Source organism: Grus americana, chromosome 4 (assembly GCF_028858705.1).
Source record: "Grus americana isolate bGruAme1 chromosome 4, bGruAme1.mat, whole genome shotgun sequence".
NCBI classification, from domain to species: Eukaryota; Metazoa; Chordata; class Aves; order Gruiformes; family Gruidae; genus Grus; species Grus americana.
The window spans coordinates 39,851,317-39,865,801 of NC_072855.1; the positions used below are offsets into that span (position 1 = coordinate 39,851,317).

The following is a 14,485-nucleotide window of genomic DNA, read 5'->3' on the forward strand; positions in this document are numbered from 1 at the left end:
AAGTAGACTCCAAATTATGTTATTCCACATGGACAGCTCATGTAGACAAAATTATTTAACTGTGTGATAATGGATTGATTACTGTTGACTGGAAGAGTTACTAATCTCCAGAAGTCCTAAGAGGTAACAGCAACCTATAACTATGCAGCTTAGCAAAATAAAATGACAAATACAAAAAGAACTTACTGTTTCCATTTCTTTGCTATTAGTAATTTTGAAGCATAAACTGGCTTGACAGGCAACCTTAGCTTTCCTGTTTTCCTGTTCATACAAGAATGAGCTAAGTGATTGACTATGAAAAATTAGTTTCCCTAACAAAATCTCTAACAAAATGCTTGTTCTGTTTTGTTTTTTTATTTGTTTTTTTTTTTTTTCTTTGTTTTTCCTTGCTGTTAGCTTGGTAGCCACAAAGGAAACAGACAGTGCAAGATCTCGTAGCATGCCAATGTCGCCATCTGATTTCCTGGATAAGCTAATGGGTAGGATGTCAGGCTACGATGCAAGGATCAGACCAAATTTCAAAGGTAATTTCAAAACTAAACTTCCAGGTTTTCAGTATTTCAGTATTTCTTGTCACACAAATGCATTTTCTGGAACAAATATGAAAATCAAGAAGTACGCTCAGTGAAAAAAAAAGTGCCACCTTTTGCGGTTTTTTGCTATGACAGTTCATTTCAGCAGCAATATGCTCTATTATTGTCACTTTCACAGCTGCCCAAGTGCAGACCTTTTGAAAATTTAGCTTATCCCTAGACTTGAATTGTCTTGGGTTGTTGGGTTTTTTTTCTTTTCTGAAATACTTGTTAATGGATTCAAATTCCCACCTTGGACTACAATAGCCTGAAGCACTCCGAAAAGCAAGTTCTGTGAAAGACAAGCCAAACCCTCATACTTGCGTGATCCTAACTAAAAAGGAAGAGTGTGTTAATCAGAGTCAAAATCAAGAAAGCTTATCTTAATTACCGAATCTATCACTAAATTCTCCTGTGACATTACATTCCTCACTCCTGTGCCCCAGTTCTGCTTTGAAATGGCAAAAGGGACCATCTTTCCTCTTGTTTCTTTCCCTGTTTTCAGTTCTCCACTGAAACTGCAGGTTCTTAATACCTGGAATTGTCTCTTGGCGTGTGCCTTTCATGCACTTATCACAAAGGAGATTCACCCACGACGAAAGGAGATTCAAAGACTGAAAGTCCAAAGTTTGCAAATGCAATAATTACATCTTCTGAGGGTCTTAGCACAAACCATATTATCCAGAATCAAGCATGCTAAAGTATTTAATGAAGGTTTATACAAACTATGTTGTTATACAAATATACAAACTATTATACGGACAAATACCACCCATTCTAACTTTTGCAGTCTGGGAGGTTTAGGGAAATTTTACTATTTTTTTTTAGAATGCAAAGAGTTCCAATGAAATAGTGGAACTATATTTAACTCTATTTCTGAATCTTTAAATCAAGTTATCAGTCTTTAAATTCTCCATAATATAAATATTTTTTAAAGAATAAAGTCTAAGAGATTCTCTTAGTTCTAACATTTTACTACAAGGTGGGATTTACTCCGTGTTAACTACAAAAATTTCCTTCAAGCAGACAGGCCTTCCTCCTCTAAGTCATCTGTCACTGTCTTTCCATCTTAATTCTTATTCAGCACTAAATTTTATAATTTTTTGACATTTCCAAGTCCCAGAAACTTAAGTGGTTATGACTCTAAAGCCACTGCTATTTGCTGGGTTTGCCAGAATTTGTCCAGACTGATTCATAAGGACCAAGTAGTTTGTCAAATTACTTTCTCATCAGTAAGCCATAAACAGTCAGTGCTGTACATATAGACTTATTACCCAGGATTTACTGCAGCTGGACATGCTTTGCTTTTAATAAGTCAGCAGTGCTGATATCTCTCAGAAAATTATAAACGTGCACTGGAAATTCAAACACATCACTAAAAGATTTACAACAGTGATCAATATTCCTGATGACCATTCAGAATGAGTCCCTTGGACTTTCCTTGCCAGAACTACTTTGAAGAATGTTCCAGTGCCTGGCTTCCTGGAGGGTTAATGTCTCAAACAATATTTGCAAAGTAATGCAAAACACTGTATATCTAAAATTACTTTCTTATATGAATGGTAGCTTTTAAAATTATTTTTGCTCCTTATTAAAGTTACCTTGACTTTTTGCCACAGTATACTCTTTAGCATGCAAACTGAAGGTTCAACCTAAGGTAAAGCTGTGCTGGGCAAAAGACCTCAGGCAAAGCCTAAGCACTGCAGTTTTTCTTCTTTCTTCTTTGAGTCTCTTGAAGTCCTACAAACAAATGTTTAAAAATGAAGACCTTACAGCTTAGCAGTTGATTTAGGGATTGGATTTTGGAGTTTGTCATGGACACCATGCAATCACGATCTTCCGATGAGGCTACACTGAAGAATAGGCAGATGGTTTAGAGATCAGTGACTTCAATACAGTACTTCTTGAAAGTATAATTCAAAAGACTTAGAGCCTTGTTTTGTAACTATTGAAATTTAAAGAGACAAAACGTAATTTGACATTGTTCTTTTTCAAAAAGTGCACATTCTAAATCTTCTAGACAGCTATGCAGTTTGAACAAATCTGCCCAGAATGATTCAGATCTATCACTAAGAATAAGTATCTCCTTAAGTGACTTTGCCACTTTCTGGTTAGTTTTATTAGTCCTAGAACAAATGCTGGGGCTTAATGCCTTTTTGAGTTTATAATCTGGCAACAGTTTTGAAGAAATAGAACGAGTACTAATAAGAGAACTCAGACAATCATTTTAAACCATTTGTTCTTCCAATGAAATTCCTATGTAGACAAGATTTTTAACTACCATCTTTGAGTCATAATTAATCTTGGTCAGTAACACATAATTATGTATTTTGTCTGAGTGCTCTGCTTTTGGATAAAGAATTCTGCATATCTGTTCTTGTTCAACAGAAATAATAGAGAAGACTGTTGGTATTTATTTAGCTATGGAATAAAACAGAAAATTAAGTACTCTTGTAAATTTTTTGTTCCAGTTGCAAAATATTCTTATTTCAAGTACATCAACCCTATTCAAGATATTTCTCTTACTCAGCTGTTCCATATCTCAGACTATATCTGTTCATGCAAATATAGGAAATACTTTACTGTCTTTCAAATTTGGACACAATTATGTATTCCATGTGTAAAAATTGTCATGGCCTCAAGATGCTAGAAATTAACCTGATACAGAAGAGGCGTTATATTATTAAATCTATACAGCCCAGATTGCACCATTGATAACAATCTATTAAGGCAGAAATTTGGGGATTTACATAGAAATGTCTGAAGTGTTCTTTGCCCTGGTATTGCCAAACTGTATTCAGCAATCATTAGTTTAGGAACTTGTTAATCCAAGACTTAACTGAAAAAAATAATTTAGATAAATATGTTCTCCTGATCACTTCTGGAAGCTGTTTATGCTTTTGGCCTTTCCAGTATTTTATGGCAATAAAATCTTCATGTTTTGGAATAGTGAAAAGTATCATATTTTGTTTCCTTGGAATTTGGTGACTATTTTACTTATTTTATTGCCATATGACATATTGAGAAATGGAGTAAAAGGATTAGTTCCTTTTGATCTTTACAGATTTGTATACTTATATATCGCTCCCTACCGTTTTCCTTTTCCAATGTGAAGAGATCTGTTCTACGTAAGCTGCTTTTGTGTGGCAGCATTTCACAGAATTTGCGATCCTTGTTTGACTTCTTGACATCTCTTTTCTCTCTAATACATCCTTTTGAGGCAGACAGAGAAGAAATTTTCAAGTATTCAAGATGGAAGTTCATGATCTGCTTGTATGGTAGTCCCTATTTTTTTATGTATTTCTTTGCATTCTCCTACCTTTATTAATTACAGAGCATGCTTCCAGAGAACCATCCATAATTAATCTAGCCACTCTTTCCTGCGTGGAAATCATTAATTTGGAGCCCATCAGTAGGAATGCATAGCAAAGATTATTTGGCATTTGACTGACACTGAATTTCATCAAACATTTTATTGCTTGATAGCTCAATATTTTGTGATTTTTCTGCACCTCCTTGCAATCAGCTTTATATACAACCACCCTAAATAATGTTGTACCAGAAGCGAAATGATATTGCTATATATTCTTTTCTAGGTTGTTAATATTGGACTACTGCAGATCCATGGGGGAACTCACCAGCAGTCACCTCGCACTTTGAAAAATGGCTATTTATCCCTAACATTAAATAACTTTAAAGTAAAAGGCCTATAAAATGATTGTCTCTCACTTCAGCGGTACTAATATCCCTAAAAAGCCTTTGACAAAAGATCATGTTGAAAAGTTTTTGAAACTCCAACTAAGCTATTTAATTAATTTAATTATATATTACAGTTAAAATTAATATGCATTTAAATTAATTAGACTGCCTTTGTCCACATGCTCATCAGTTCTTTCAGAGAGCTTCAGTAGATCTGAGACATGTTGTTTCAGCAACAATAATATTAATCCATATCTCTTAATAATAACAATTCTCATAATTTCTACCAGTTTGGCTGGTACAGAGGTAAAGTTTACAGGGATAAAGTTCATTGTCAATGTCATCCACCATCACACCTGAAGTCTGTTTTTTAATTCAATTTATACTTGCTGGACACGGTACACATTTCCACTGATAACAAAACTGACACAGGTGATAGCTGACTCGCAGGGATTCATATTTCCACAATTTTGCAAAGATTTTTATAATGTCTGGCTTGATATCTCCTCGGCCTGTCAGTTTGTTCCTGTTCACTTAGTCTGAAATGCCTTCTACAGTCCTCATACAAATCTTCCATCAGAATGGCTCCAGTATTTGACACAGCTAACAACTGGAGACAAATGCTGCTACAAAGACTTCGTTTAGTTTTCTGCTCTGACCTTCTTCACTTTCATGGATACCTTTATATCTTAATCATCTTCTCTTGACTTCACCTTCCAGATCTTGGCAGGATTTTGTTTTTAATGCCTTGCAGATAGTTATCATTGTTAGCTTTTCTGTCTCTGGTGAGTTTCAGCTCTATTTTTTTCTCCCTGTCTTTAATCTATGTTCAACTTGCCTGAGTTCCTGTGTTTAACTAGCAGTTTTAACAGCTTCAATTATGCTTCTTTTTGACCACGTTTTGAGAAGTTAATTTTTAGTCTCAACACAGCATCTTTAAGTAATCTCTAAACTATTTGCAAGCTACTTTTAGCTTCTCCTTTTATGTTCTTTTGAACTAGCTGTTAACTATATTTTTGTAATGCTGTTTTTGAAATTAAGCATCCGCATTGTAGTGCTTTAGGGTTTTTTTCTTTATAAAAGCAACTGTTTTGTAAGCAAACTTACACTTTAAAGCATATTACTATTTTAAACAAGATGGTATCATACCAAATTTGAAATGATGACAAGTACGACAACGTGAAAGTGTTTGAAAGGAAAGCTGCCTTGCAAACAGATTATCTAACACAGGCAGAAGTACAATTTTCTCCCTGACAGTTTTTAGTGAGTCTGCCTTTTTTCGTGTCCCCTGCTTTCTCTTTTTCCCTTGATCTTTTTCAGGAGTTGTCAATGTCAAGCTTTTACTGAATTCTAAGAAGTATTGGATATGCTCAACAGCTCTAAATAATTAACCAAGTATCAAAGTGAAAATGGTGTCAAAGTGACTGCAGAGTGATACCTCCTTACCTGAGAATTCTGCTCCATAGGGGTAGTCTTGTGTATTATAATGACTGAAGTACACATAGTGATTTTTTGTTGCAATTGCCATTACAGTACTTCAAAACAATTATCGCCTTGAGGAAACAAAGCTGGATGTTCCAAGTTGTGTGTCCTGATGGTAGAATTTTTAACGGACATTCTGATTCTTTGAGTATTTAATATCAAGGCTATTGGTCACATTAGATTTTGCTAGTTTCAAACCATCAGAAGTGGCAGAGCAGCTTCTTACTTCAGCAACCCTAAAAAACAAATGTTACATAGGGGTTTGTAAGACCAGTCCTCAAATTCCAGATATAGATTTTTCTTTATTAGTGACTACTTACACCTGCAAAAAGAAACCAGGTTCTCCAATGCTGAACTGGATTATTGATATAAGAATATCAAGGTGCAGGAGGGTGACAGAAAAACCTTGTGATGGAAAAAACTTGTTTCCACTGTACACAGATTGAAATTGATAAGAAATAATGGAGAAATTAGTATGCTCCACCACAATGCCATTTTTACAGAGACTTACAGAGAAATAATTTAAAACCTTTTCCATGAAGAGGCGATTCATTGTTCAGTTATCATAATGGCTGCTCTGCCACTACTGATGCTTCACAAATGCAAGATAAGACAAAACAACAGTTGACTGAAAACCCATGGTAACAGAAAATTCAGTTTAAATGGATTCTTAACCATTTTGTAGATTTAAGAGAAATGAGAATAGAATCTAAGTCATTCTTTCTTATCCACATTTGTTCCTGTAAGCAGTAGAGATAAGAGCAGCAATAATGTATTTCTGTTACCAGTGATGACAGATAACATTAAAGGTAGCAGCTGCCTTGAATGAAAAAGGTCACTTTTCCCCCTAATTATTGTAAGAAGTGACATACTCACTGAAATGCATATAAAAATATTTTTTTACTATATATTTCAAATAGGATGTTAGGTTTGGGGTTTTTTTCACAGAATCGTCTGTGCAAGTTTATAATGAACTTTCTATCTTTTTTATTGCTAGAACTGGCTAGTCAAGTAGTGTACCTTTGAGAAAAAATCAAAACAAAATTATTAGAAACCATTCAATTTAATTTTGTCTTAAATAAGTTATGAATGTAGCATTATTTCCTCCTAAGTCAATAAACATTGTTTCATAATGGTTTATATTTTACAGTCACTCAATAAGCAATGCTTCTGGAACAAGGACTGGTGTTTTTTCTCTTTTGCAGGCCCTCCAGTTAATGTCACATGCAACATATTTATAAACAGCTTTGGATCCATTGCAGAGACAACCATGGTAAGATATTTTACCTCAAACAATGTTTAAAGTTCAAGTTAAATATGTTCAATGAGCTTAAAAGCTAGCTAGGGCTTCTCTTCACCTGGAGGCAAATGAAGAAGGAAGTCCACATCTGAGAATAGAAAGTGAGAACATTTAATTTGGCAATTGATTTTTTTAAACAGAAAATCCATTGTTATACCATCAAACACACAAGTAAAAATAAAGCCAAGGGTTGGGTTTTTTAAATTTTTCCATAAGTTTAATCTGACAGTTGTAATGAACTAATTATTTTCAATTAGATAGGTATTAGTTTCTATAGCGTTCCACCTTTCTAACTTCAGAAATGTGAATTTATTAAGTTGCTTTGTTAATAATAATATTTTATAATTTTATTATATACAGTGCGTATGGGGATGTATACTTTATTTAAAAGGTCCTTCTTCCATAGAGCTATTGCATAGAGAAACTAGAATAACTAAAATGGTGATCTGGTATATAAGATTTTATTATGAATTCTAAGAGTGGAGTAAATATAAGTGGATTGCACACTTTTTGTACATACACTTGTAATTTGTCTATAAAAGACAGACAGAAGATACAGTCCAAAAAGACTGGATATTTTAAGGATGTAAGGAGAGAGAAGTCAAAGTCTAAAGATAGTAAAACTAGATATTGAACCATGAACCAACAACAATAACTTGGATAGTCTTACAGTGAAACATATATGCTAATAACTTGGAGCACAGATTTACTCATTAAAATTTGGTGAGAATGAAGATACAGGCGTTCTTTCTCCATACAACTGTCTCATATTTTGAAGAAAGGCAAATAAACACCTTTGAAAACAGTTACATAGTAATTTGGGGACAGAGAGGGTTAAAATGTAGGGAGATAAAGGAAGAAATGTGAGAGCTTGTAAGAACCAAATATAGTAAATACTCTGAAATCCCAACAATTTCAGGGGTTAGGATATGTACTTGGAATGACAAAACACAGACCAAAAATAATTGGTAGAGCCAAAAAAAAAAAAAAAAAAAAAGAATAATACTAAGCAAAAGCCATCCTTCTAAATTACCATTAAGAGCAAAAATGAGACCTTTGAATGTAGCCAAGGACCTGTAGTTAGGAAATCAATAATATAAATTCATAAAGTCAAATATTTATGCCCCCTATCTCCAAAGTGATATTCACAGCTGCCTCATCTTTGCTCACCTTGAAATATAGTGGTAGATGTTACTGAGAGAGGCAGATGATTTTTTTCAGGTAGAAAATGACTTTAATTTGTATTTGGGTGCCTTGCCAGATTGCAAATCCCAAACAGATTGACATGGCATCCAAGGAGATTTATTCAGCTTCGATCAGAGGATTAAGCAATGCCCACATGATTAGAATAGTGCTCCACAGCTACTTTTTAATAGCTGTACGGGTGAATCTGGTGCAAAGCAGGAGGCAGACCACAGGGTCAGTAAAGTGCAAAGATCAGCAATTAGAAGTTGCTACCACTTAAAAAAATTGTCCTGAATTTGGGAAAAGGATGCCTGAGTTCACATATCAAGTGTATTTTCTCCCCAAGAAATAAGAATTACAAACATTTCTTTTCAGTACAACTTAGTACATTAGTGCAACACTTCCATCTTGTAATGGAATTACATTCTGTTCTGTGTTGCCTTGAAAGCCAGTTAAAACAATCGAGATAGACTACACCCTGATCTGTAACAAATAGTTCCAGGTAGTATGTTATAGAAAATACCAAACCTGGTCAGAACCACAGGGTTTTTCATTCTATCAACTATATGCATTCAAAAACTGGACAATTAAGCGCAACCTTGACCTTAGGACAAATGCTGCCTTCATGATGCTGGTATCCTGTTTATAATGTATTCACTGATACAGTTCAGAACAGACTTTTGCTTATGGTCAGCAGCTGTTGATCTCTCAGTGACTCAAATCTTCCTTTGCAGAAGAACAAATGCTTTTGTGTAGATAGGACTTTAAATTATGTATTTTATTAGCTTTACTTCTCCTCAACACTGAAGATGAACATCTTCTGAAAAACATGAAAATCCTTCTATCTTAAAATTACAATCAAAACTATCTTGTGTTGTTTTACAAACTGAATTTCTGCATTGTTGAACAAAAGTCAATTACTGCCGTTCAGTGTTTTACCAATTGTCATTATTTTAGCTATTTTATTTACTATAGTCCTTAAAATTCAGGTACCTGTGTCTTAATATTTATTCTAAATCTTTAGACGTAGAAAGACTTATTAGAACAATTAGACTCAAAAAGAACTTTGATATTCTTGATAAATACTTTTTTTCCAAACTGCAAAAAAAAAGAGCTTAAGTAAGCAACAAGTCCAAAATAAAACCTGGCCACTAAATTGTACCCTGAAGTTTCGCTGGTATTTAAAACTACCAACTGAATAATGGGATATGCATTTAATCTATTAGTTTTAAAGAAGTCCGAGTACATCAAGCCCCGTCCTTCACCGGGGTAATTGGTCTTGGCACTGTCAGCCTCTCTCCCCTTCCCGCTGGTTCTTTAGTTCTCACACTGGCAACCAAAATCTTTGAGCTCCCTCTGCTGCCTCGGCTATGTATAACAAAGTAAACAGCTACACAAAAACATTGGGTTAAAAAAATAAACAAGATCGGCAGCAAAATAGCCCGGTGCCAACGTTACCTTAGCGGCCCGTGTCGTTCCCAGTAAGGAAGAGGAGCTGGCAGTGTGCAATGGGAACTTACAGCAGGAACCGGCTTTCAGCCAAGCGGAGTCTCTTAAACTCACCCACACCTGGTCTAGCGGATCAGGAGAGAAAGCCAAAGCAAAAAAAAAATAAATAGCTTAATTTGGCTTACAGCTTGTTAACTCTGTAAATTGGCTCTTTCTTTTTTCTTGGTTGTTTGTTGGGGGTTTTTTTACATTTCTCTCCACTTCTTTAGAGTATGGGTTCCAGTTATTTCATATTCCCTTTCTTGGTCTCAAAAGACAAATCAGATGGTTCATAGTGGGGAAAAGGCATGCCACCTCATGGTAGGAAACTGTGATTCTAGTTGAACCTAGGTAATTTTAAGTGACCATATGAGGAACTTCTTAATTTATGTCACATATGCTCCGAAGAGACAGAAAAAAAGTAAAACTCCCTTAAACAAACTTTCATCATCGGCAGCACTTAGAGTCCAGCCTTGCCAATCTTTCTGTTTTATTGACTCAAATGGTAGAACCAGATCTGTGTATGTCTCAACGTTATTCACAGAGGGAGGATTTCACACTCATCCTCTAGCCAAGTAAAACTCATTGCTTCTCACATATAGTGGAAAACCTAGGTCTAGTCTTTCATTTCTACATGTTGCTGCTATTCTTTTTTTCACACTAAGATTTAGAAATCTTAAAGAATAGGAGATTAAAAAAAGATGGAAGCCTAGAATAAAATGACTATTTCATTATATGAAATTAACATAACATAATTAACACAAATTAATATCTGAAGTTTTTTATTTAAGATAAATAGTGATGTACCTAAGCACACTTAACGTTAAAAATCTGACAAATCAATCCGATTGCTTGGTCATGTAAAGTTAATTGTATATTGGCAATATGGGAACCATATCCAACAGGAAACCAAATCATTTGCTTATCGGTGCACTGGAACCTAAATTTCAGGTTTTATCACAACATCCTCAAAAGTTCTTTACAGAGGGGTTTTTTTGTAGCTCAAGCTGTGCTCGGCTTGTATTTGCACTGTATCTCCTAATGCTAAGAGATTTCCTGATTGTTAAGAGCAGTGTCATATATATTGTTGGCAGTTACCAACAAAATGAAAGAGGAGAGATTATTCAGTCTTACAGGGTGAGAATAACATCAATGCCAACATTTTCAGCTACAAATGTTCAGAGACAAAATACTGAATACATGAAGCAAAGGCTACAGAATAGTTAGGCTATGGGCAGATAATAGGCCATACCAAAAAGCCTCCTTTTATTCTAGTAAATATAACTGACCAACTTCCTCAAGGTTTCCTGAGTTTTAAAGGTCAGGAACAACTCCTTGATCTTAATGCAATTTATAGCAACATGTATGTATTAATATGCTTAGCATAATACATGTGCTAAAAGTGCATTGAAAGGGACACTCACTGAGAGACCTAATGGCAAATGACGACAGTGCAAACAATTAACACATTAAAAACCATATGTCTGTTATTTGTTCCTGCCACATTTTTGCTGATGGGTATTTCTTGACTCAGTCTGAAAAGAACTGTGTTAATTCTGAACGTTGCTAGGAAGCAGGTGATAGATCTTTTTGTACCCCCAGCACTAATGATATTATCTTACATTTACAAATAAAACATGCTTTTAACTTACATTAACCCATTTTTAAGCCATCGTAATTACTCTCCTTTCACAAATCACAGCTCTTTAATTTCATTAACTTCATCTTTCTTCAAGTGAGTATTTCTGTTTATGTTGTATTCTTCCTATTCTAGGTTGTCTTTAAATAGAGTGCTTGAAAGGAGTGTTCATTTGTATACATTGCAAAGCTTAATGCTGAAGAGTTTCACCAAATATTTTTCCTAAATTAATCATTTAGTCGATTGTCTCAAATACAAGGAAATACATGCCTTTCTTTGTTAAAAATATGCTGTAATAGATGGTGCTGCAGATGGATAGGTGGGGTGACACTACGCATAGAAGAGGCTAGTACAGATGATACTGCACATAATGGTTATCAGGTATCGATAGCTGAATTTCCAAATCTGGGGAAATCTGATTCTCTACTAACACTGGAAATCATCCTTACCCATCAAGTCAGAAATGAGGACAAATAATCTCACTGTTCTTATCTCCTGGCCTCTGGGAAGCTTGTGAGGGTGATTGTACTATTTTGTACCTTTTCCTCGCCTTCTGTGTTATAAAATGAGAATATTCCTGTATTCTTTCCAGGCATCTGTATTGGAGTTTTTTCTCAGGAAATAACTCCAGCCTTTTGGGCGCCTTTTATGGCTCTGAAAAAGTAAAGGAAATGTCAATTTTTCCTCTTTGATTCCTTTGATGATTTATAAATGATTCAGAAAAAAATAATAGTGTTTCAACTGGATTGTTCCAGAAGTAAAGTCCAGGAATTTGGGCAGCAAATGGGCTTTGCACTGAAGAAAATAATTTTGACTGTTATGTTTGGTTTAGGTTTGCACTAGCAAAAAAATTGTTTTTTAAAAATTGCCAGAAGCTTTGCCTTTGCTGGAGTTGATGACCTTTGCAGAAGCTGGTGGCAGGCATCTTTCCCTGGCCCCTCCAGCCAGTGGTTTTTAAACTGTTTTCAGAACCAATTCTCCAGTGAGTTATTAGGGAGCAGTGTTCGTTCCTTGGTTAATAGAGTGTGATTATGGTATTTGAAAAAGATGCTTGGTTAAAGGGATGGTTTCCACATATTTCGTATGTTTGAAAGCCAGTATATTCAACATTCAACTATGAAGAGATAAATCAGTAAAAAATGAACAAATAATCTTGTCTTATTAAACATTAGGTTATTCTTTCTTGTTTGTCACTGTAAAACAGCAATAAAGCAATTCAAGACCAAGTCTCGAGTTTATTTTAGATAGCATTCTAAGACCAAATTCTGCCAAAAGCTCTAGAGATGTAGTGTAATCTTGCCTAATAACAGAGTGCATTTATCTGAGAAAATACTGGAAAAACAGCGAGGTCTTGTTTTCAGGTCTCAAAACCTGCCATTTCTAGATATCCATTCAATGATTTATGAAGAATTGAAACTTCCTTTATGAAATGAAATTATTTAATGTAGTCAACATCTCTAGACTGACTGTGAAGTTACAGTCTATAATAAGTGATACTGTAATGATGGAAAGCTCCTTGAAAAAGTTTTGGACATTTTCGATAGATTTAGGTGAAAGTACTGTCATAGAGGATCTGACTCAGTTGTTAGTGTGCATTTGCAGTATTACTGGAAATTTAAAAGGGATGCAAGAACTGAAAAGGACTATATTCTGTGCATGAACGAGTCATAGGTCTGAAAATATAATAACAAGTATCTACAGTAAAGCAGAAGTACAAACTGACAGTTTTCACTGACAGCAGCCAGGTAATGGGCACAGAGTCCTTTTTCAAAAAAAAGAGATGCCTTTAAAGCAGAATCTAGAAACATTATATACCAGAAGGTTTCCATAATGAAATATTAAAAATCCCATTTTTGTTGTTCTGATTTGTAAACTGAATTCATTTTTGTGGTTGTGACCCATAATTTATTTCAAGATTTTTTGGAAGAAGATGAATTAGAATAGGTTGATCCCAGTAAGGCTTGGTGGCTGAGTCACAGCCAAATTCTGTGATGTTTTCTGGAACTTGGAGCTGAAATTCAATGGGATCTTTATGCAATATGGAGAATAAATATCTAAGAAATAAAGACTGCTGGTTCCATTTAACTTTTCCTACTGATATAAGCAGATCTGGATATTAATACCCATCTATAAGGGTAACATGACTAATTTCAGACCTGTGTGGTGCTGTCAAGGTTTCCAGACATAACTTTTATTACTTATTGCCAACAGACAAGAGGTTTCCCAACATGCAAGAGCAGTGTTTCTAGACTATGGCACATGCAGAAGACAGGCACTCTGAGCTCAAGCAGAAAAGCTGCAGGTGGAGCCTGACAACAGGTTTTCACATTTCAAAGCAGACTGCTCTTTGCTGATAGTATTTTTGTGGTGCCTGAAGATGCAGTTTCATACCTACAAATTAAATTAATTGAAGAGAACTGCGCACAGATTTTTAAAAAGTAAACACTGATAGTCTTCACTTCCTAAATTTTAGCAGTTTTTTGTCATTCAGTTTAACAAAAGACTAAGACATGATGCTTAAACACTCTTTTGCCAATACATAAATCCACAAACATTTTCATTAATGAACAACAGCAACAACAAAATGTTGTATTGAATAAAATTAATAAACATTCTTAAAGATTTTACAAGACACCAAATTTTCCATGTCCCCATAGACACATATTTCAATTATTAGGAATAGAAGACTTGAAGGGACCTCCTACATCATCAGTGCAAGCCCTTGCTACTGCAGACAATTTTGCTTTATAATCCTATTCATCACCTGTTCTAATGCTGTCTGAAACCCAAATGGTTTCTTTACATACCAGCCCTTACTTATGAACGGTTCTTCCAGAATCTTTATCTCCTCATTCCAAGGGAGACTTAACCTTTAGCAAATTTTTTTGTCCTGTGTTTATCTACACCCAACTGATCTTGTTCCAGAAAAGCTGGAGAAAAGTTCACACCTCTTATTACCTCTTACCTATGCTTGCTTACATTGATTCTTCTTTCTCTGACTACTCTTTTTCACTTCAGTAATGAAAAGTCATGACTTACACAGCACTGCACTATGAAAGACTATGGCATTACTCCCATCCCCTCCAGCATTTTCTTACTTACTTTTACATTTTATATTAG

General features: G+C 34.9%; 1 protein-coding gene across 2 annotated transcripts in view; it reads left to right on the top strand.

Moving 5' to 3' along the window:
* GLRA3 (glycine receptor alpha 3) overlaps positions 1-14,485 on the top strand; it is a 90,204-nt gene that overhangs the window by 23,572 nt on the left and 52,147 nt on the right. For both annotated transcript variants that reach the window (XM_054823940.1, XM_054823941.1), the window contains exons 2-3: positions 397-524; positions 6,959-7,026. In XM_054823940.1, coding sequence (XP_054679915.1) covers positions 397-524; positions 6,959-7,026 — 196 coding nt within the window. The remainder of the gene's footprint in view (positions 1-396; positions 525-6,958; positions 7,027-14,485) is intronic.